Consider the following 25,046-nt stretch of genomic DNA (forward strand, 5'->3'; position numbering starts at 1 on the left):
CTAGTCCTAACTTTTTTACATGAGGACTCTATTATCATTTGAGGCTTAGTATCCCATGAGAACATGCACACACCCGGGAGAAAACTAAGAACTAATATCCGCTTTACATCTATAAAAATCGGATGGATCAAAGCAGATTTTAACAAAATGCGATGACATTTTTGTAATTATCGTCATCAACTTCACTTTGCAGACTTGAACACTTAAATATGCAATATGTAACAACTAAATATGTAAACCTAGATAAATTTTAAAAAATCAATGCAAAAAAAATAAAATTTTAAATCTAAACCGTAATGCTAGACCCTAAGCAGTAAAAAGTGAACCACTAAACCAAATAAAGCCAAAAACTCAATCATAAACTCTAAAATGGCATTTTAAGTGGCTATTTTGTGGTACAATTATCAGTGTGATTCACTTCCGATTTTGGGTCTGGTCAAAGTGGATTCGGATTCTTCGTTGTGAGGCTCTCTCGCGGGGGGGGGGGGGGGGGGGGGGGAGTGGTACAAGAAGGAGGAAGGAGAGCATAATTCCAAAACCAAAGAGAAGGAGAGTTAGTACGAGTCAGGCGAAGTGCCCTTTTTCCTTTAAACCTTATTTGCCACCTCCTAAAAGTGTTAGGAGCATTGTGGCGTAGTCAGGGGGGTTTATGTCCTTCTTGCACACCCCTCGCGTGAGAGAGTCACTATGCTATACAATTCTACAAGCTCCAAAAGAGCTCTTGTATAAAAAGGGGGGCAAATCCTCTTTCCAAACCAATGTGGGACAAAAGCTCACTTTTTTCCTTCATTTTTCCAACTCTAATGGGCCTACTTTGAGAATCAATATCTCATTCACCCGTTATCCGTTTTGAGCGTACAATATATCAATCTCTTCGTCTCACTACGAAGAACCCGAATCCACTTTGACCCAAATCAAATTGGAAGTGAGCCCCACTGATAATTGTACCACAAAATAGCCACTTAAAATGCCATTTTAATGTTATTTTTCCAACACAAAATACATGTTTATCTACCTTAGGGTTAAAACACCGATTTTGAAGGTCAGCTGTCGGCATTGCACAGTCAATCCAAACAAATCTCTTGCACAACCAACACAATATCGTCTAATTTAATGGTGGTTTAGCCCTACAATTCGGACTTCATATGCTACGTGGAATCGCCATGGTTAAACTAGGGGAAGGGGTTAGGGAAAAAAACAATGGAAGGGAAATTGAGATTTATGGGGTTCACGCGGGATTGCATAGCATCTATTATGACTTATTGTGCTAGCTTGATTAATTTATTTGAGCATTATGCGTTGGTCGTAGTATATATTTGTGGAACTTGAGTGTGAACTTAGTGGTGGTGCTGATTTTTATATCACTTAAAAAGTTTAGTAGTGTGGTGCTGATTTTTATGTCACTTAAAAAGTTTGTAGCGTGGTTTAATTAGTTAAAAGTATTCGATCAGCTAGAATATTGAACGTAGTAAAGTAAAAAGTATATATAGAGAGATTTTTATAGTGATTCAGCAATAGCCTAGTCCACTCTTCTCCTTAATGTCCAATGAGGATTTCATTAGTATTTTATAAGCGTAAATACAAGTCAACCAATCTTAATATGTCCACAAAGCACTAAGACTCAAATGATGCTCATTCGATCTGGATGTCCCTTTCGAATCTTCAACACGGATTTTGAACAACATAATGTTGTTGAGGGGAATCAAAACTGGTTTTTTTTTATTATTTTATTTTATTTTAAGTGGGACGCGCGTTTTTAGTCAAAACGACGTCGTTTTTGCATCCGTGTGCACCGTGCATGGTGCACACGGATACACAGCATAACGATTCCACTTGATCTCAGCTCCAAAGGTCAACCATCAAGTCTCTTTAAGTAGCGGATCACCAACCACAAGAGATACGCGATTGTTGTTGTTTGATTCCACACACAGGTGAATTGTAAATCTAGAAAATTCACAAGTGAAGCTTAGGTTGCAGTAGATATGAATGTTGTAGCTTCATCTCTCTCTTAACTAGAACTTACAATGAAATCATAGTAATAGCGATAATCAATGGCACCGACAAGAACTAGCCACCTTTTTGAGCTTCAGAGTCCTCTATTTATTATAGGATAAAGGTGATAGCAAGCTGGTAATCTTTCATGAAATTTGAATTTTTCCATTACCCAGTGTGACAGGTGTCCAAATATGCTACTAACTCCAACATGCTGCAAATGTATTGTTGTCCTTTTCCGTATATCTTTTGTCATTTCCTCCAGAAATTACGTGCATTTGAAAAAGAACGTGCAACATTTGTCCTTTTCTTCATCCAATGGTTGGGAGAATTTCAAATGTCTTGATCTCAAACTTCTTCCAGAATCTCTACTAATTTGCTTTGTCACTACTGATGAAGAAATAACATAGGACAATTAACAGCTTTAGGGACCCAACTGGTATGCTATGGTATGATCCATGAGAACACACCCCCAAGAGAATACTGTGTACCAATCTCAATCTAACATTTGTAAAAATATCGAACAGATTAGATTAGATTTAAAAAATACAGTGTCATTTTCGTAATTATCATCAACTTCACTTTGCAAACTCGAATACTCAAATATGCAATATGTAACAACAAAATATACAAACATAAATAAATTTTAAAAAATCAATGAAAATGCTAAATTTTAAATCTAAATCATAAATTCTAGACCCTAAACAGTAAAAAGTAAAGCACTAAACTAAATAAAACAAAAAAAAAATCATCTATAAATCTAAAATCAAAACTCTAAGTGCAATGCAATATTGTATTTTTGAAAGTGCATGTTTTAATACTAATAGTGCAAAATGTTAATATTAAATATGCAGACTTAAAAAATCTTAAGAAGTATAGATTTTAGTGTTCAAATTTGCATGGTAAGATAATCAAGAAAATTTCACAACAAGTAATAAAAAAAAAAAAAAAAGTAAGATCTAAAAAGGGAAAAATGACTAAAAGTCAAAATCCTAAATCACCTCTCTTGGCTCTCTTCGTTTCTCACTCCCACTCTCCCGTCCCCGCCCGCCTGCTTCTCTGCCTCTCTGGTTCCAGCAAATCGCAATCCAGCCAACATCGCTGCGCCGTTTCTTTGCGGAGTGCATTGTCAGTGCCTCTGTGTCTCACGCCCTCCGTTGCCGGCAGCCAGAATACCAGGTTTATTGACTATGCCTGTATTTGCTTTGTTTGCTTCTTTTCATTCATTTCCAGAATTCCAGTTTCCTTTTTTTTTTTTTTTTTTTTTTTTTTTCTTCAATTTTACTGCCTGACTGATACACAATCCAGTAGTCCTAGTGTCGTGAATATAATGGATTGTTTTTGTGTGATGGATTAACTTTGACAGGAGCATAAAGAAATATTGGCTTTGTGATAGTTCATAGTTCATACTGTATTAATATGTTTTTACTTTGAATACAAAAATTGTTATAATTCTGGGAAGGAAGGGTGCCAGTATTTGAGATATTTGGTTGAATGTTAGGCTAATTGGATATTTAAATATATCAAATTACAAACTATTTAAATAATTAAAATTATATATATTATTTTACACTCCATCCAAAAAAGGGGTGGGGAATATGCAATAATTCATGGAATGAATTTATAAGTATAATCAATGGACTAAAACTGCCATTTACTACCTATTATTTAAAATTATTTAAAAGTTAAAACTCAATTTTAATTTTAATTTTCACTCGTGATCTCTTAATAAATTTATTAGAGTTAGTAAACTGTGAACACAATTGTTCGGGAAAATGCCACAGTGGGCCTGCTATTGATTTTGATTCACTTCCTTCCCAAGTCGGTGACCAGAGACTTGCGTAAAGGAAGCCATGACCAGCTATTGGCGACGGAAAGAGCTACCCTTTCTCATTCTATACGTTGTTTCTTTCTATGCCATCATCATTCGTCGCGCTGTCCAACTCTCTCGCGGTACACATTCTTTTCCTTTCCCACTGTGTGTAAGTTGAAATATGATCTCCTTTCTTTTCCTTAAATTCTTAAGTGGAATTTAATGGGTTAATTTGCAATTGCAGAGCATTACAACCAGCTCCGTGGAATGCGTCGCGGATGGATTGTTCATCGACTCAATGTAATATAATATGTTAATCACTTCAATTTAACTGCTTGAATATCCTTTTCACTAGCTGTGCTTTCAGGTTTGTTCTAATGACTAGATGCTAAAAATTGTATTATGTTCGGTGTGCTAAGATATTTTCTTGAACTAATGTTAGTGGAGTTCACAACGGGTACAAGTTAGTGTATTTAAAACTTGCATGGTCTATAAGTCTGTATTTTCTTTTCTTACATGATCACCACACAGTATTAAGTTTATTTAAGGGTTTACGTGTTGATGATTGAGGAGTCATCAATGAGACACTACAACTGACAGGTGCTATAACAGTACATATTATAGTTTGAGATGCACTTCAGAGGGATAAACTTAAGATTCTAAGTTTTCTTTTTATGGTAGACTTAATATTTTGCAGCAATTTCATGCAGAGTGTGAAAGGAGTATTCAAAACATTTTAAATGGACTCTATGCATCTTTTATGTGTGGAGAAACTTGCTTTTCTTTTTTTGGTTATTAAATGCATTTTCTTTCTTTCTTCATTGTCTTGCTAGGATGCTTCTGATGCACAATGGAGAAACTTTCGGGGGAACTTACCAATTCTCACTTTGGTTTTTGGAATCTTTACTCTACTAGCTACTGTATTTAGAGCATATGGTCTAAAAGCAAAGGGGATGTCCATTATCTGGCTTTTCATATCCTTGGCTTATTTAGCATATCTCCATGGAGCTTGGTATGTGCTCTGCTAATGCTAATTTTTCTAGTACTCTGTATCATTTTCTTTTAAAGGATGTATTGGTTGTTCTTTGCTGGGCTTTCATTATTATTATTATTATTTTTAATTTCAACCCTTTTCTTTTTAATGCAGCATCTTATATGTTTTGTCAATTGCCTCAGCTAATTATTTTCTAGTAAAGGTGTGTATCATGCATTATTTGTTGCTTTGTTGCTACTGTTAAGTTATGCTGTCTACTATAAAATATGCTTTGTACAGTGTAAACTTAGGAAGGAAAATAATTCCGATTAGGATGCTAATCTTTGCAGTTCCCTTGTTTGTTTACAATGGAGTATTTTATTGCATGTCAACACTAATTTGAGACTAAAATTCCATTATATAATACACAAATTTCCTAACTTAATCCATGTTTGTTCTGCAGATATGTGGTAGGACAAAGTATGCTTTTATGTTGTGGATATATAATTTGGCATTTCTTGTATGTAACCGGGTTTATGATGGATATCCGTTCTCCAGTTTTGGGTGAGATTTTTTGCTTATTGTAACAATGTAACCTCTATCTTTCAATGATGACCTCTCCATTCCAGAAAATCAGTCATTTTGACATTTCTCTTATTTCCACTCCTTTTGGCATAGGAAACATTGGGCTTACTTGGACAACTATCGTGGAACCTTTAGGTGGCATATCTGTTTTAATTTTGGTATATCCTTTTCCTCTTTCATGTGGATTAAATTGCATATTTGTTGCCATTTTCTGCATGCATTACTTTCTCTTCCACTTTAATATATGGACATTTTATCAGAACTTCGAATCTTTTATTGCCAATTCACATTTTTAAAAAACTTGGTAACAGGTAATTAACTGTAAATGTTTGTAGTGTTTATAAAAATTGAAAGTTTATCTCTATATTAACATCATATAGCCCAGTAAAATAAATTGTTATCAAGTATCTACATTCAAAACATGTCTCTTAGTACTTAAGAATGTGTTGAATCAACATAAACATAAAACTTGCACCAAAAAGAAAATGCAAACATGAATCATGTATTGCAAAAAAGGTAAAAAATGAACCATATCCTATTACATTATTCTCACAGTACAAACAGAAAAGGTTTCCAATTTCATTTTCCAAACCCCTTTGGTTTTATAAATTTTGACAGTTGTCCTGAGAATGCTAAGCTTTGGCTATGACTACCACTGGGCAGATAGAAGTAATCGCTTTGATAAAGAGGTATTTCTTTTATCTTGTTTTCTGTGCTAGTTTTCTATCGATCCCTCTATTGATTCATTAATTAGGACCATATACAACATATCTAGTGATGCATAACAGAAAAGAATCAAAAGATACACTGACTCATAATAAACTATATATAATAGAGAGAGAGAGAGAGAGAGAAAAAGAGGGAGTTCATTCTTTATCTTTGAGTGGTACCTATTAAATGTGGAGAAGGCAAATTGTAAGTAAAATCACCTTTTTTGTCCATGTATTTATTAAAATTATATAAAAGCTAAAGAGAGTAAGGTTCTATCGGGAATACATAATGTGTTGGTGTTATTAGATGTGGAACATGTGATTGTGCCTTCTTTTTTGTGCACTCACAAATTCTTTCCAATTTTGTCCTTATTCTTTTCCTTTTTCCTCCTAAGTTGTTATTGCCATTAAATAATACTGTTAAATATAATAACTTGTACATTGTATTTACTTTCTTGTACATTTACAAATTCTTGTCAATTTAACATTTCTTATTTATTTATAATGTATTGATTATTTTTATTATCATTTTTCTCTTTACAATTTTACTAATTTTTCTCATAATAGTTATAAGATTCATGTGCTTCTATATTTGTTTTGATTATATAATTTAGCTCTTATTTTTGTGCATTGGACATTTTTCTATTGCGTATTGCACATGATATTTCAAAATCCAATTTTGTTAAATGACTTAAATCTTAACAAGAATAAAAATGTGACTCTGGTATAAATTGCATTGACAAATTATACTCCATACTTTATATATGTTTTTAAGGAAAAGGGTCAATTAAGCCCTCAAATTATATGCGAAAAAACAATTTGGTCCCTAAACTATGAAATGTTCCAATTAAATACTTCAAAGTCTTCAAATTGACATAGTTGAGCCAATAACTTGTCAAATTTATGCAATTGAGTAAATTAACCAGTAAACTCCAGGTAAAAAACTGGTCAAAAGTGATGTGGACCTAATTGGCAATGACTTGTACAAATAAATATATTAAAAATTAAATGTATTTAAAAAAAAAATTCCTTCGGTGGTTTCTACTTCCAGTTGGACGAAGAAATCGTTGGCTTCTTTGTCTAAGTCTAGATGGAGATGCCCATCGATTTCTTCATCCAGCCATCAAGGTCAAGATGGAGAAGCCATCAGACAGCTTCTTTGTTTGATTTATTTATTTATTTATTATTATTTCATTTTTAAATTTATTTATTTAAATAAAAATGCCACCTCATAAATTTTTAACTGTTACTTGTTGGTAATGGGCTAATGGTGTTTGATTGGAACTTAACTTGTAATAGTTTAAGGCCTTAATTCCAATTTTTCATATAGTTTGAGGATCGATCTATTTGACCACCCCTCCCCCTCCATCTCCTTTTTTTATTTTATTTTTTTATTTTTATTTTTATGTGTATATGTGTGTGTGTATAACCACTGCAATTGTGTTGATCAAATTCAATGTAGATATAGTTTTTGAAAATTCATGTGAGATAATAGTCTTATCATTAGAAATTGTATCTCATAACTTCATTTATGAGATCTTACATTTATTTTTATCATATTCTTTTGCTATCATTTTAATTCATTGGACAAATTTTATTTGTGCACCATGTATATTCATAACTAGTGTGTGTGTGTGTGTGTGTATAGAGAGAGAGTTCTTTATCTTTGAGTGGTGCCAATTAAATGTGGAGGGACTATGGTGCTTTAAATAATGTATCCTCGTAAAAGTGACCAATTGAAAGGAGACTCTTGTATCCATGATCGGCTAATTCTCCTTGGCTCTTTATTTCATTCTCTAAATTACCAATTTGCTTGATAAGGCTTGCTGTATGAAATCAGATAATTGAAAGCAAAACCCTTTAGCTCTGTTAGTAATTTTGGTATTTTTTATAATTACAGAAGCACCTCCAGCGTTGTGATAATTGTTCATCAGGAAGAACATGCTATCTGCTATTACAGGTTTGGTGGTCAGCATGAGTTTTAATGTAGCTCTTATTTTCAGTGTAGCCCTTTCTCACTTGTAGTTGCAACCTCTTTATTTTGTTTTGGCAGGAGAGAAGTCTCCCGGATGACAAGTTCTCCATTACTACCTACTTGTGTTATTTGTTTTATGCTCCTCTCTACATTGCTGGTCCTATCATTAGCTTCAATGCATTTGCTTCCCAGGTACATAAGAGTTCTATACAGTAGGAGAGTCGCACATGCCTACGTGGCGCAGAAAGCTGTATTTATTGTATTTGATGTGCGGAATTTATTTTACTTGTTAATAACTGCTGAATAGGAGGTAAAAAGGTATCTAAATTTAATTTATGAACAAATGGGTACATTACATGTATATATATAGAGGAAATCAACCCTTAGGCTATCCGATTTAGCTGAATGAGAATACATCAAAAGGATGGTTGGTAACTCAACATATACACTCCTCAAGCTAGAGCACCTACATCATAAGCTCTAAACTTGTTATAGATGTATCCTGTTCTAGGCCCCCTAAGATATTTAATGACTATATCTAGCAATTGATCATTTGAGCCAGCAAATGAGGCAATTATTTCTCCTGAATTAACCTTCTAAACAAAATGACAGCCAACTTCAAACTGATCTCATGGAAGGCTAGGCTGAATGCAATATGTAATGCCATCTGATTGTCACAAATGAGCCTCATAGATCTGAGCTCACAAAACTTTAACTCTATAAGAAGGTGCTTTAACCAGACTAGTTCACATATTCCAAAGACACTCATCAATATTCAGCCTCTGCATTTGAACGTGCAACTGCACTTACTTTTCCTTGAAATCAAGTGACTGCAAGAAAATACAATTTCTAGATGTTGATCTCCTATCCCAAGAACATCCCATCCAATCTAGATATGTTTACCCAACAATCTATGTATATTCATGATCCTTATATAACAAACCAGTTCCTTGGAAACTGCATCCGAAATTCCGAATTACTCCCACATGCAGATTTAAGAACTGACTAACAACACTTGCTGCAAATGAAATATCACGATGAAAGGTAAAACAATTTCCTAACAAACCTTTAGCATCTACTGGGATTAGATAGAGGCTCCCCTTGTTTTGTTTGAGTGAATAGAGAAGAGTTACCAAAAATATGATCTGATGCATCTGAATCAAGGACCCATGATCCAAGAGCACTGGATTGAGAGACAAGAGCAACATGAGATCCTTCAGTATGGGCCACTTGAGTAACAGTGACTCTAGCATTAGCCCTGAGTTGTGTCAACTCTTCATTCTCCAAGATAGAGATATCTTGAGAACTTGATTCCCATGGCCTTGATTGAGCAGCATTTGCTAAAGTGGGTGGGCAGGTGGCAGTATTCCATGTAACTTCCAACATTGCTTCCTAATGTGTCTAGATTTATTGTATTGTAGTAATCACTGTATTGGCTATGTGCTTGTCCTCCATGGTTCCAGTATGACCATTACCACAACCTTCTTGGGAGTGAGACACAAGGGAAGGCTAATCTGTAGTAATGGACCACCTGTTACTGGCACCTCACTAGTTATGGAGGAAACTTGAAGGAGTCATTTGAATACTTCAATAGTAATTGGTTTTGATCACTTTGATTTCAAGTGTGTTCAAACTCTAGGCCTAATTTTGAAAGGAAAAGCACCATAAAAAATTTCTCATGCTAAACTGCTTGTTCTACTGGTGTTCCACCAATCAACATCAGGCTGTTGAATTCAATTCTTTAATATTTTAGGATTTCCCAGGGAAGATCTCTATAGTTATCCTTGCTTTATTCAAATTGATCAATAACTCAACTACAGTATAGAAATGGGAAATGCCATTAGTATATAATGTTTTAGCTTGGTTCCAAATAGATAGGCTCATAGGCATGCTTTGATTGGTGAACAGTCTAATAAGATGCACTAACTCCAGAGAACAAGGCTGCCACAAAAGGCTAAATAACTGAGCATCAACTCTCTCTCTCTCTCTCTCTCTCTCTCTCTCTCTCTCTCTCTCTCTCAAATAGCCTTTTAATTTGTCAGTATATCATTAGCTTTCTTATTCAAGTGGTCAGCAATACCTTGGCTTATAGACCCCAACTCAACTGTTGCAGACTAAGATTAATAATTTTGCAACCTACATTGTTTCGCAGATGTAATAACAGAGTTTCTAGAGAGACTAGTAATTTTGCAACCCACATTTGCTGAATCAAAAGTGTATATTAATTATTATTTATCAACTACACCTTTTATTTTGATTGATAAATTGATAAATTACAGATTTTTCAAGTGTTTGCCGATCTATCATTCTAATTTTTTCCTTCATTTATTTGTTGTCAATTGCCATGTATATCTAGAACTCTAGAAGTATGACTGATTGAATAGAACCATAATTTATTGAAACCAAGTCATAATAACTTCATCTTGAATTTGTTCACACTTTGCTGTGCCGTTTTGAACTTCCTTTGTTGCAAAGTTTTTTTTGCAAATAAAGTTTTAGGTAGAATAGTTGAATAAAGTCATTAACTTAATTCATTTCTGAGACAAGTAATCCCATCTTTCATTTGTGTTATTACAGTTGGATACTCCACAGAAGACTTACCAATTACAAGATGTAGTTTGGTATGGATTTCGCTGGGTATTTAGTTTGTTGCTTATGGAATTAATGACACATTTCTCTTACTTCAATGCCTTTGCAGTTAGGTGAGTTTATTTTGGAAGTAAAATAACCAAGTTGCTGACTACCTGACTAAGAGTTACATTCATTCTTGTTCTTTATTACTGAATCCATGTTTATCTTTTAGTGGCATGTGGAGATACTTATCTCCAATGGATGTCTTCATCATTGGGTATGGAGTAAGTACTGGTGTTGAGCTTCTATGAACTTTTCTAGATTGCCTGAATAATTAATAGCCAAAATCATCAAAGTTTTGGATCAGAATTGAAGTTTGTGCACATGGATAATAGAAGGAAATTTCCACTCCATACATTACTAGACCTCTAGAAGATGCAATAAAGCCATTTAATGTTTTGCTTATGATATAATAGGTATTAAATTTCATGTGGCTCAAGTTTTTCCTGATCTGGCGCTATTTCCGGTTCTGGTCACTGGTAGCTTCATTTGCCTTGTATTTGTAGTTTTCTAAAGTGCAGATCCAAATTGCTTGCTATTTGTGATATAGCCTGAATCTTTTTTTTTTTTTTTTTTCTTCGCTTCTTATTGTAGGTTAATGGTATTGAGCCACCTGAGAATATGCCAAGGTGTATAAATAATTGCTACAGTTTGGAAATTTTTTGGAAAAATTGGCATGCATCCTTTAACAAATGGCTCGTCAGGTGATATCCTGAGACATTGACCCACATTATGTGATTAATCTTCTTGTGTGTTCCTCAATTTCAGTATTACTGTCTAAGCTTTCAGATACATGTATATTCCTCTTGGGGGTTCTGGTAGGAAGTTGCTAAATGTGTGGGTGGTCTTCACATTTGTTGCTATCTGGCATGATTTAGAGTGGTAAATTCCAAGTTTTGATTAACCCAATTCTGCTTTGTATAATATCTTTTGGTTTGCTGACAATTTGTTTGCCATTTGGCTTCAGGAAGCTGCTTTCGTGGGCATGGCTGACATGCATATTCTTCATACCAGAAATGATTGTAAAATCAACAGCAAATGCTTTCAAGGTAATGCTGTGTTACCTAAATGCCCTCTGTACTGTTCTTTTGTTTAAAGAAAAAAACTCTGTATTTATGCATATGGAATAAATTTTCAGTGGCTAATTATGTCATTTTTTTATGCCATGCTGGTGAACCAATTATGCTCATAAGGTGGAAAGTGCTTTTGGCGAGTTCTTCTACTATGAACTCAATGCTGTTGCTGGTGCTGTCACCATCACTTGTCTTATGGTCTGTTTTCTGCTCATTTATCATTGACATTAAGCTTATACATGCAATTGTTTAATTTTAAGTCTGCATGTTGTTTTCCTCTATACAATTAAGGTGAAACTGTCCTGGGAAGTCAGTATTTTTTCTAGGTTTTGAAATTTGCCAGATCAGCTGCAGTTTCATAGATGTAAATAATGTATTTGGAGAATGAAATTCTCATAATGAGAATATGAAAATTTTATCAACAGTTACTGTATCTGCTCAAATTCAATACAGTGTCATAATATGTTGGAACCTTTTCTGTGTAAGCCAGGACTGGAGGGAAAAAGCGGGCGGGGGGCAGTTTCCTCCCCCTCCCTCCCACACACACACACACACACACACACATATATATATATATATATATTTATTTATAATGGATCTCAATTCTATTTTTTACTACTATTAAAACTATGATTTCTGATATTTATTCCTAATTCTAATTGTATTTTTGATTTGTGGTTTGTTACTTTGTGAATTTTCTTTTGTCAAATTTTGAAATTTATTCTTAATTAAGTAATCTAGTACTTATATTTATAATGTGGCTTAATTTGGTGATAAGTATTTAAATTGATTAATTAAATGATATGAAATATATTCTGTGCTTCAGTTATGAAAAATATTTTAGAAGAAAATTTACCTTTTATGAATCATTTAACCAAAATAGTCTAGGAGTTTCTATTGTGCATTCTCCTATTCAGATTAATCTAGAAGAACTTAAAGGTGATCCAACTGAAAGAAAAGTATTTATGAATATCATATAATAATGATGTTGTTGGTTTAATAATAATAATGCTCTTGCAGGTGGCCAATCTTGTTGGTTTTGTGATAGGACCATCAGGGATTAACTGGCTAACATCTGCGTTCCTTCAGAAAGAAGGTTGATTTCTATCACTATCTAGCTTTCTTCTGACAGACGCGATATTGGGACAGGTTATGAAATTTCGTGTCTTGCAGGACTGCCGGTTCTATTTGGCATGTTTGTAACATTTTATGTTGGTACTAAGGTTAGTGTTGAAATCAACATCTTCATTTAGCTTTAAACTCTCCTTGTTTGTGATTATAAAAATATGAATCTCTTTGCAGCTTATGTTACATATCTCTGACTCGAAGAAAAGGAGACATGAAAAGTAGTTTACTGAAAGATATGTGCTGCAGTGCATGATATCATAGTGCAGAGGCAGGTAAAGTGCTATGGTATCCTCCTTTGCTAATTCAAAATGTATGTTGATTTTTTGCTCATGACATCTTATTTTGCAAAACTTTCTGTTTAGGAAACTAGCATATTATATATTTAATCCAATGTAATAAGGTATTCTTTTCCTAGGAGCTTCCTCTTATTCATGTGTTGCAGTTGCTAAAATTATTATTATAAACCCAGTGGACTTCTTTAAACATTAGGAAATAACATCCATTTAATGTGCCAACCCAAAATTTGGGTCTAGCAAACTGCAAACATGAATTTTTTTTAAAGATGCTCCGTAATTTGCTTGGCATCTTTCTGGAATTTCTGTTTTCTAGAACTGAGAGAAGCGATTTAAACAAAAAAAAAAAAAAAAAGAAGTTTACATATGAAAATTTATCTTGCTCATAAGTTTTGAAATGTTACCTATCTAATAAAGAAATCAGCTTTTGCAAAATGTTCTATCCAACAGAATAAAATTTACTCAGAATTTAAATTCACCAAGCTTCGCCTCTTTATTTGTTCTTTTTACAAACCCATTGTCAGATCTTGCTTCTTTCATGTTAGACGTGTCAAATAACTTGTAGAAAGAAAGTTTGAATTACTAGTGCTTGGTATGTGCAGATTGTGAAGAACATTGTTTCTCCAGGTCAGTCCCTCATGATAGAAGAAATTTGTTAACTTGGTGGAGGCCAGTGTAGCTCAGTTTTATCTGTAGGTTCTATGAACCCACCCGTAACGAACACTCTGACTGAAGGTACAATCTCGTTTCAAGACTCATCACCACTATGCATGTATACCTTATCGTTCTTAGGGATATTCTTTTTGTCTATGGTTTTTGCTTTACCTCGTTAAGAGATAAATCGATAATTTTGGTTTGATACACTGTCCGCAAGAACCTATGGTTGTGCCAACAAGTTAGAGATTCTGAAGTGCAATATCATAAAATAACTTTGCTCTGATCAACTTGTGCCAACAAGTTAAAGATTCTGAACTGCAATATCTATCATAAAATAGCATTGTTTTGTTCAACTTAAATATAATGTTTAGTGCATATGTTAAACCCTAAATTCCAAGAAGTATAATCAAGGTGTCCTAAAGTGGTTCCCTATTTTGATTTCTGAGGGATGTGTACTTAACTTTAATTTTATTATGAGTAATACTATGGCCCTGTTTGGTAAAATAGTTAGTCTATAAGTCAATTTTGGCTTATTTGACCACTATTAATTGTTTGATTTGGTTTAAAAATCAATATAAGTATTTAGTTAATTAGCTTTTTGTACTCCAAAATGATAAAATTTAAAAAGCTATTTAAAACAATTTTTTAATTAACTTTTTGAGAAAAGAAATTATATCAAACAGCTATTAGCTAACCGCTAATTTACCAAACACCTTTCTACAATCAGCTAATGTTATTACCTAGTTATACTCTCTAATTAATCCAATCAGCTAATAATCATTTACCAAACAGACCATATATGTGATTCCACTTTTTACCCATTTTCACTTTCGGCTAGAGTGGTATGTTCTGATTAATTAAAGAAAGAAAAAGTGAATCACAATTTTTATTGATTTTATCATCTTATTTCAATAAAATGTGAACATGTGGTGAGAGTTTTATTCATTAAAAGGGCACTTATCATTCTTTTATTATTGATGGTATACATTGTCCAAAACGTGAGTTGTCAGTGGTTCGTTGTATCTTAGAATCTGATACTGCAAAGAAACAAGATGATTAAGAGATGAAAGGGACAAAGGATTTGAAAGCTATGAAAATATTATTGGTCCTTTTCTGAAGGCTATTTATTAACAGATGATTCCAAAGAAGAACAAGAGAGTGATCACCACCTATGAAACAAAAGTTCATGCTCTTTCCCAACCTAAAAGATTCTTTTGTGAGTTGCGTTTTAATTTAATTGAGTTAATATCCAATTTAGTCTTTGACTATATTGGTTTTTTTTTTTCGATTTACTTTTTGTGCTTAACTGGACTTTGATTGTTTTACTCAATTGAACGCTCTGTTAAGATAACTTGGTAATTTTACCTTTATTAATACCTAATTTAGTCATCAACTATAGTGGTTTTACCAAAGTTAGTCTTTGACTATAGTAGTTCTATCCAATTTAGTCATCGATTGTAGTGATTTTTTTTTTTTTCGATTTAGTCCTTGATTCTAACCGATGCGGACTCAATTGAGTAAACCATCAAAGTTGAGGATTTATTTAAGCACAAAAAGTTGTTTAGAATTAAATTGAGAAAAATTAATATAGTCATTAACTCTAATTTAATTTCTTTTAGTTGCTTAGCTACTAAATACCCACATCAATCCTTCAAGGGTCACATTTGTGTGAGACCGTATCACGAATTCTTATCGGTGAGATGGATCGGGTTGGGTCAATATGCAAATGTAGCACTTATACTAGCAAATGTAATACTCATTCTGTCCAATTTTATGTGTTTGGTTCAGTTAACAAGACTTGACTGAAGTTATTTTTAATCCAATTTTTCATAATATTAAGTTTGGTATTAGTATACAAAATTTATATATTTAGAAACTATACTAAAAATACTATTAAAAACAAAAAATCAAATTTAAAAATAAGTAAAAAATATTAAAAAAAAAAAAAAAACAAAGAAGAAAGAGTTGGTTTGACCAATAAATAATAAGTAGGAAATATAAAATGAGACAGCGGGAGTACTAAATAAGAAATAAAATTTTTGTTACTTATAAAAGAAAAACATCATACTTTTGAAAACAAATGTAATGCTTTTATATTTTGATGTAAAAGTATTACTCTTTTCATCAAAAATATTATATTTTTTCTTATAAGTAATATTGCACTTATACATGAACATTTATTACATTTTATTCCTGATTTAGTATTACATTTGCTAGTATAAATATTACATTTCATCTTGACCCAATCTATCCCACACAAGTTTTTGCCTATGTTTTCTATTATCTATTCTATGTTCTTCAAATTAGAAAAAGTCTCTGTATAAGTATGTATTTTTAAATTTTTTTTGAAGGTAATTTTTATATATATATAAATATTAATTGTTTACCAATTTCTTTTTTAGAAATGCATTTTTCAATATTTTTAAATTAAGAAAATGCTTCTAAAATGTTGTATGAAATTTTTGAGGAGAAATTTTTTTCAAAATGACAAAATACTCACTTTTATGAATTTCTTTTGTTTACTCGCACGAAAAATTAAACTTAGAATCTTGTAATTATCAAATCAATTGTGTAACTAATTTGTCTGAATTGTTCTAGTTTTATGACTTTCAATTCCGTACATAATATGATACGAGAACAGACGGAACCTATTGGGTTGGACAAAATATATTTTATGACCAGAGTGTGATAAAGGCAATCGAGCAAGAAGGCTGAGGCCTGAGGACTTAGGGAACAGACAGTTGGCATTTGGGATAGTATGATGACTAGTTTGGTCTCATTTCATTGAACACACAATATTATTCTCTAGGAAAATATTATGTCTAATCCTATTTCTTACTCTCAATTTGTACACTCACACACAAAATTTTGATGTAGACATTTGTATTAAGACCCATATGAAAAAAGTAGCTTAATTATCAGAGTACGCTATATCAGTGAGTAAAATTTTAGGGGTAAGATTTGGGAGTTTATGTAGTATAACTCTATTCTATATTCACAAGGTTTCAAGTTTAACTTTCAGTGAGAATAGTTTATTGGCTTTCTTAGTTTGTACCGGTTAACTATGAACAACCTGAATTGCTTTACCATTTTGTAGAGTCACAAGGCGAGTTTCACCTATAGTACACTTTTGAATCGACTTTCACGTAAATCAATGAATATTATTTATCAAATATTAATTATAAACATTTCAAAAAATTATAAATATTGTAAAGATTATTCAATAAAAAATAGTGAACATTATAATAATTTTATTTTTTATTACAATTACCAATTAAAATCATATCTGCTTTAAATAAATTAAAAAAAAAACGAATAAAAGCTAAATCATAAAGAAAAGGCTAAAGTGTCATTTCACACCATGAACTATATCGGATTGTTCATGTCGCACCATTGTCTTTCATAACATATATTTCAAGTAACTTACCATTAATAATTTTTTTCGTTTAACATTTTTTACAGGTTTCCAGGTCACCACATCAGCTATGATGACATGGCACATGTTATTAGCTGATGTGGTAACCTGGAAACCTATAAAAGATGCTAGAAGAAAAAAAAAATTTAATGGTAAGTGACTCGAAATATATGTTATGAAAGACCATGGTGCAACATGAACAATCCGATATAGTTTATAGTGCGGGATAACATTTTAGCCTAAAGAAAAAAATGTGAAATGAGACGGTATAAATAATATATATTTTTCATTAAAAAGTAATTATAAACAACATCAATATACATCAAAGAATTTTAAGACCAATTTTTAGGTGGGTGCGATATATCAACATCATGAACATGGAAACGTAGCAATCAAATTAAAGAGAAGAGAATAAAGCAAAGGCATATATGATAAGAACAAGAATTCGATGATTTTCATGTCACCGGCGTTACGAACAAATCTATGTGTAGCACTATATTAGCTTAGTACATACATATATATTATACTAACTAATTATAAGTGGAACTAGATAGGCGGCCTATTCTCGTACGTGATCATCATCATCGTCATACAAAACCAAAATTGTGAGTTATTATTAGTTGATTCCTCTTCATCATCATCTGACCGTCAAACCCCATCCAGGCGGCATGGTGAGTATATATACATATATACATATATTTGTTGCGTGTTAGTTTGTGCATGTGAAGTTAATTAAAGCATGTGTGTTTCATTTCAGTTAAAAATCTAAGTTCATAATTGACGAATTTTGTGAACTTCTTTTTATCTAGTCTCGCGAGATTTAAACTCATGACCTTTGGCATGAGGTTGACTCTAATATTAAGTTTAAGCATGTATTTTATTTTAACTAAAAGTTTAAAGATATCAAAATTAAACATTTATATATGTTTATATATTATATGCTTATTATATTATATTATGTGAACAGGATGAGACAGCTAAGTCACACAACAGTGCTCTAACCTCATGGCAAATAAAAGGAAAAGGTGGATTTAAAGCTGCTTCTTTCCTATATGGTAAGCTAATTAAATTAATAAGCTACTTATAAAATTCTTTCTTTCTTTCTTCCAAGTACTAGTATAGTTGTGATGTTCGGATTTGGATATAGAGTATTCTTAAATCTTCAGGTCAGCTGTCCCACTTATTTTAGGTGTTTACAATTTGTAAGGGATTAGTCATTGTGTTTGACAGTGAAAACTCTGGCTATACCCAAAAAAACATAGTTGTGATCTTTGGCTTTAGGTATGGAGCAATCTTAAATCTTCAGGTCAGCTATCCCACCTATTAGAGGTGCTTACAATTTAACGAGGGGATTATTCACTGTGTTCGACAGTGAAAACTCTGGGTACACCCAAAAAACATATATAGTTGTGATCTCCAGCTTTAGGTATGGAGCAATCTTAAATCTCCAGGTTAGCTGTCCCACCAATTAGATATGATTACTATTCAGCAAGGAGATTAGTTACTGTGTTCGACAGTGAAAACTCTGGGTACACCCAAAAAAACATAGTTGTGATCTCCGACTTTGAGTATGGAGCAATCTTAAATCTTCAGGTGAATTGTCCTCGCTACTAAAGGTGCCTACAATTCAGTGATGGGATTAGTCACTGTGTCCGACAGTGAAAATTTTGGGTACACAAAAAAAAAAAAAAAAAAAAAAAAAAACATAGTTGTGATCTCCGGGAGCTAGCTAGCTAGCCTAATTAGGTATTTTTTTGAGTAGGGGTATTTATTTATTTATGGAATAATAATATATATATATATATGTATAATGGGGTTGGGTTTTGATGCATATATGGTGTAATTAATATAATGTATGTGCAGTGCTGGCGGCACTAGACAACATGGGATTTATAGCAAACATGGTGAGCTTGGTATTGTACTTCCATCTGAAGCTGCATTTTGATATTCCAACTGCATCAAACACACTCACAAACTTCATGGGCTCAACTTTCTTGCTCTCAATTGTCGGCGGATTCATATCTGATACTTATATCAATAGATTACATACATCTCTCATCTTCGGACTACTTGAAGTTCTGGTAATTTTATTTATTAACTTACACATTATATATAAAAATTTACCACCCTACCTTTCATCTCCCCCCATACACACACATATAAATATATGTATATGAACATATAACTTGAGACCGAAAACCCTTTACTACACCCCATGATTGCTTGCAAAGCAAGGTTTATGGATTTGGTTGACCAGTTGAGTTGTGCCTTGGAAACATGCATTTGTATAAATCAAACAATTATAAGTTTAGACACCAAACTTCAAGGTCTCTCACCCCTTCTGTCCAGAACATGGGTGGAGGTAATCGTGATGTGTCTCAACTAGCCTACAGACCTCCAAATGTTAAAGTCAAATCCATATAATAAATTAGACAATCAAAACTACTATGGGTGTGTTTGGTTCGCACATAGGAATCGGAATCGGAATGGGTATCAAATACTTGGTAATGGTAATGGATTTTGGTGAAAGTATTTAACATGTTTGGTAGTAGGGTGGAATGAGAATGGTTACTAATAGTAGTGCTTGAGAATGAATAAGGGAATGAAACTCTTATTGTATTTGGGTATGAGTTTTTCAATTTATGGGGTATTCGAAATCCATAGTAGTGTTCTAAAAACCTATCAACCAAACAACAACAATCACTTTCATATCCATTCCTATGGACAGTCAATATGAAAATATAATACTTATATTGAAAAATATAATACAAATCAGAAATAAAAATCATAAAATGCTTGTAATTATTTATTCATAATTAATATTATATTTTTATCTTCACCTGACCTGTCTCAGGATAATAAAGATCCTTGAAGCGATTTCATAAAAATTCACTTACAAGAGGATTGTGATGCAAATTAAAGTTGATTGTGATGTGTATGTATTTAGGCATTGATATTGATGACAATCCAAGCAAGATTCACAAGCCTACAACCAGAAGTGTGTAGCATTAATAAGGGAAGTTGCATGGAGGGTAACAAAGCACTGCTCTTTTATGTCTCCCTTTGTGCATTGGCATTGGGGTCTGGTGGGGTGAGGGGTGCCCTCCCAGCACTTGGCGCCGACCAATTTGACCACACACATCCCAAAGAGGCCAAGGCCTTTGCAAGCTACTTCAACTATCTCTTGTTCAGCACCACCGCCGGCGCCACCATCGGCGTCACCTTCATTGTCTGGCTCACCACCGAAAAGGGATGGTGGTGGGTTGGTTTTCTCATCTCCGTCGTTGGTGTTATCGTCGGTTTCGCCGTCCTCGCCGCCGGAAAGCCCTTCTACCGCCTCCAAACTCCCGGCGGCGGTCCGCTCTTGAGAATTATTCAGGTATTTTATATATATATACCCATCACTCACCTTCTAACTTCTAAATAGTGCAATATATATAATGATAGCATGCATGCTGCATATATAGCCAAGAAGATCTATCATAGGATAGCTAGGATTCTGGAGTTATATATATGTATTTCTTATATATTGTTGTTATTTTTTTGAGTTGAGGCTAGTAAAGGACCAAGTCCAGCCTAACTAGGAGACTATTAGGTGGCAATCATTATGCGTTGGACCCGTGTCCAGCATGCATGCTGGACACGCTAACACTGTTATCTCATTTTTTTTTTTTTTAATAAATTTCAAACCGCTTCGTTATAGAAGTATATGTTCATAATTTTATTACTATATGTTAATAACTGTACATTCATAACTTCATAACTGTACGTTCATAACTCTATAATTGTACATTCATAACTCCATAACTGTACATTCATAACTTCATAACTGTACATTCATAATTTTCGAAGCTCTATGTTCACAATTTTAGAGCTCTATGTTCATAATTTTATCACTATATGTTCATAATGTCAGATCTCTTTGTTCATAATTCGATCAATAACTGTACATTCATAATTCCATAACTATAGATTCATAATCTCATAACTGTAGATTCATAACTCCATAACTGTAGATTCATAACTCTATAACTGTACATTCATAACTCCATAACTGTACATTCATAATCTTCGAAGCTCTATATTCACAATTTTAAAGCTCCATGGTCATAATTTTATCACTATATGTTCATAATTGTAAGTTCATAATGTTAGAGCGCTGTGTACATAATTTCATAATTGCATAATTGTACATTCATAATGGCATAACTGTACATTCATAACGGCATAACTGTACATTCATAATCCAAAAAAAAAAAAATAACGCCGTTAACAGCAAAACGCGCGCGATTTTTTTTTTTTTAACTAAATGACGAGTTTTTTTTGAAAAACGACGTCGTTTTGGGCCCGTGTCCACATTTCATTGTGGACACGGGTCCAGGGCATAATTTGCCATTAGGTGGAGGTAGGTGAAGGTTCAAACCCGGTAGCATTCTGCCTTTTGAAAATGTGATCGATGGTATATAAAGAAATAAAGTTGGGCTTGGGCTTTACCTACAAGCTCTATAGCTAGCTTTTGGCATAGTCATAAATGCTAGATCTTAAAAATGTCAATTGGGCCAACCCGTTGGATTTTGGACTAGTCATGCAGGACTGCTGGGCTTATCGACTCGGGCTAAATGTTCTTTCATTTTTGTTTCTTTTTGGGTTAGGTTGACCCTAACCTTAAATTGCGGGCTGTTGGGCTGATTCAACGGGTTGAATCACTAAACAAAAATTGAAAAATAAGAGCGGGTATCTACAATCGATGGAGCGAGATGCATTTTTTAAAAAAATCTACCTACCACGTAGACGAGTTGGAACGGGGTAATGTTGATAAAATTATGTTTAATGCGTGCGCCCGCGCACACACATACATAATCCAATGGTTTGGCCCGACATGCAGCCCGTTGGGTTAGCCCGACTCAATCCGATGACCCTATAGGACCGGTCTAATTAGTTTTATTTTTTATTGAGTTGATTTTTTTCGGTCCTAACCTTATAATTTTAGAGTTTATTGGGCTAGCCAGTTGATTTAGGGCTAAGATTGACATCTCTACTTCATCCTAAAAAATAGTATTAGAGACATATGACGTGATTATAATAATGGTATTATTTGGATTGGAGGAGCACGTACGTACTTTTGGGTATATATGTTTGCATTCAGGTAATTGTTGTGTCAATAAAGAATCGAAAGCTAAGATTACCAGAAAATGATGGTGAATTGTATGAGATGGAGGACAAAGGATCAAGCAGCTATGTGGAAGAAGAAAAGCTTTCACACACTGACCAGTTTAGGTACGTAAAAATTATATTGAGCAAGGGCAGCCATCCAATTTGATGTATGTGATCTTGTTGGGCGGAGACCTGTTAAGGTCAAGTCTAGCACCATGTGTTTAGGAAAATTGGTAGCTGGAGATTGATAAATGGTCAAGTCAAGTATACTGGTGCTCGCTAATGTGTAACGATATAAAAACATAAAGTTGTGCATTAGTTACTAGCTATAACATTTGACATAATGACAAACATATCTCTGGCTCTTGATAGGACGGGGACTGTTGGGCAAAGCCAGTAAGGATCAAGCCATAGTACCATGTGGAGTAGGGCCAAGTCCAACACCATATGGTTAGGGAGATGGTTGAGGGGAAGTCGGTAAAGGGTCAAGCTAAGTCTAGCACCCTAATTCTAAAAATGTGTGATAGTATAAAGAAATAAAGTTAGGTCTTTCCAAGTTTTGGCATAGTGATAAGGGCTTGATCTCTAGCTGGTGCTAGGAGGGGAATTGTTGGGTGGAAGCCAGTAAGGGTCAAGTCACAACACCATGTGACTAGGGAGATTGTTAGGCGCAGATAATAAGTAAAAAGCCAAGTCCAATACCTTAACTTGACTATTAGCTATAACTTTTAGCATAGTGATAAACGTTTGATTCTAACCTGAATTCTGTTCTGGGTGGGTGACAGATTCTTGGACAAGGCAGCAATTGTTGCAGAGAATACAACACAACAGGCAACACCATGGACAATATGCACAGTGACCCAAGTAGAAGAAGTGAAAGTCCTGATAAGAATGCTCCCAATCATAGGCAGCACCATACTAATGAACACCTGCCTCGCCCAACTCCAAACCTTCTCCGTCCTCCAAGGCTACAGAATGGACCTCCAACTCGGCTCCATAAAAATGGCGCCCTCCTCCGTCCCCGTCATCCCCCTCCTCTTCATGACCCTCCTCATCCCCTTATACGACCGCGTCTTCGTCCCCCTCGCCCGCAACCTCACCCGCCACCCCTCCGGCATCACCCAGCTCCAGCGCGTCGGCGTCGGCCTCGTCCTCTCCGTCGTCTCCATGGCGGTCGCCGCTGCCGTGGAGGTCAAGCGGAAGCGCCACTCCCTGAAAGACCCTTTGCACCCCATTCATGTCCTGTGGCTTGGTTTCCAGTATGGCATCTTTGGGATTGCCGACATGTTCACTTTAGTTGGCCTGCTTGAGTTCTTCTACAAGGAAGCTCCGTCTGGGATGAGATCTCTCTCCACTTCTTTCACTTGGATCTCTCTTTCCTTTGGGTACTTCTTGAGCAGTGTGTTTGTGGATGTGATCAATGCCATTACTAAAAAAGTTGGGTCCAGCAAGAGAGGGTGGCTGGAGAGTAATGATTTGGACCTGAATAAACTCAACTTGTTCTACTGGTTCTTGGCCATTCTTAGTGCCATCAACTTTGCAGTTTATCTGTTGATGGCTTCCTGGTACAAGTACAAATCTGAAGATAATAATAAACAACTTGCTGTACAAAAGCCCATCACTATTCCAGAATCAGTGTCTAAAAGTGGGGTGCCATTTCTGAAAGATCCATCAAAAAACACTGTTGATGATAATGAAATACCATCATCCACTGGGCCTGTTGTGGACACCGCAGAAAAGGATGATAAATAAGTGAACTGGATAATAAGGGAGCTGAAGAAACTAAACCAAGTTTTTCTGTTTCTTTTGAGTGTTTGTTTGGTCTCCATTTTTTAGGGAATTGAAATTCTCTTTGTGGGGATGGGCCGAATCATTATTGTTAAGAAAACCAACACACATCCATGTTTGAATTGGTTATTAATAAGTCTCTTAGCCTAGCTAAAGCTTGGAAATGAATCAAATGATGTTAGCCCGGCCTTGTTGTTTACTTCAGAGATATATATTTATATACTTCCTCCTAAAGCAATTATACCATCAGGGTCTACCTTATATTGTGGATTTAGATTCAAAACAATCTTCAGATTATGTGTTTGCTGTTAACACATATTATTTATATGCATTAATATATTATGTACTTGCAATTAATAAAGGGATAAGGGTCATATAGACCCTCAAAGTATAACCAAAAGAGCAATTAGACCCTCAATTTACAAAAAGCTTCAATTAAGCCCTTTAACTTGTTAAACTAGTGCAATTCATCCATTTTACCTGTAACTTTCAGGTTAATGCTGACATAAGCAGCCATGCATGTGAATTTTTTTATTTTTTTTTTAAATCTACCTGTAAAGCTATAGTGTTTATTATTATTTAATATATTATTATTATTATTAAAACTAAAACTAAATAACTAAAATAAAACCCTAAGGTAATATAGTAATCCCTAATCCTAATTTCACACATTCTGTACGTCGACTTGGCCATCTTTCTCCCTAATCCCAATTCTTCCTTTCTCCCTAATACAAACAGTGAGTCGCAAAATGGAAGACGTATTGTGTGTGAAATTAGGATTAGGGATTACTGAATTAGTTTAGTGTTTTATTTTACTTATTTAACTTTAGTTTTAATAATAATAATAATAATAATAATA

The 25,046-nt window shown here is 34.0% G+C and overlaps 2 protein-coding genes across 5 annotated transcripts; both read left to right on the forward strand.

Annotated features, from left to right (window-relative positions):
- The first annotated feature begins 3,004 nt into the window (after positions 1-3,004).
- LOC109185628 (putative membrane-bound O-acyltransferase C24H6.01c) lies at positions 3,005-14,259 on the forward strand. 4 transcript variants are annotated; one of them, XM_019335586.1, is made up of 21 exons: positions 3,005-3,171; positions 3,734-3,945; positions 4,050-4,105; positions 4,639-4,817; positions 4,953-5,001; positions 5,242-5,342; positions 5,457-5,521; positions 5,982-6,052; positions 7,974-8,033; positions 8,127-8,240; positions 10,626-10,750; positions 10,852-10,903; positions 11,096-11,158; positions 11,274-11,383; positions 11,469-11,561; positions 11,647-11,728; positions 11,873-11,950; positions 12,773-12,848; positions 12,926-12,975; positions 13,055-13,152; positions 13,776-14,259. In XM_019335586.1, exons 2-20 carry the CDS (start codon positions 3,846-3,848, stop codon positions 13,100-13,102), a joined length of 1,572 nt encoding a protein of 523 aa, XP_019191131.1. In that variant the 5' UTR covers positions 3,005-3,171; positions 3,734-3,845; the 3' UTR covers positions 13,103-13,152; positions 13,776-14,259. The 4 variants fall into 4 exon arrangements, with proteins under 4 accessions (XP_019191131.1, XP_019191132.1, XP_019191133.1 ...); XM_019335587.1 differs by having other exon boundaries at positions 3,006-3,171; positions 3,777-3,945; XM_019335588.1 differs by having other exon boundaries at positions 3,017-3,171; positions 3,815-3,945.
- A 3,498-nt stretch (positions 14,260-17,757) lies between these two features.
- Positions 17,758-24,384, forward strand: LOC109185547 (protein NRT1/ PTR FAMILY 4.5-like). The gene is made up of 6 exons (XM_019335487.1): positions 17,758-17,916; positions 18,213-18,300; positions 19,109-19,326; positions 20,193-20,624; positions 22,392-22,522; positions 23,185-24,384. The coding sequence occupies exons 1-6, from the start codon at positions 17,914-17,916 to the stop codon at positions 24,149-24,151; spliced, it is 1,839 nt and encodes a 612-aa protein (XP_019191032.1). The 5' UTR covers positions 17,758-17,913; the 3' UTR covers positions 24,152-24,384.
- Positions 24,385-25,046: the final 662 nt, after the last annotated feature.

Source organism: Ipomoea nil, unplaced genomic scaffold (assembly GCF_001879475.1).
Source record: "Ipomoea nil cultivar Tokyo-kokei standard unplaced genomic scaffold, Asagao_1.1 scaffold1334, whole genome shotgun sequence".
Taxonomy (NCBI): Eukaryota; Viridiplantae; Streptophyta; class Magnoliopsida; order Solanales; family Convolvulaceae; genus Ipomoea; species Ipomoea nil.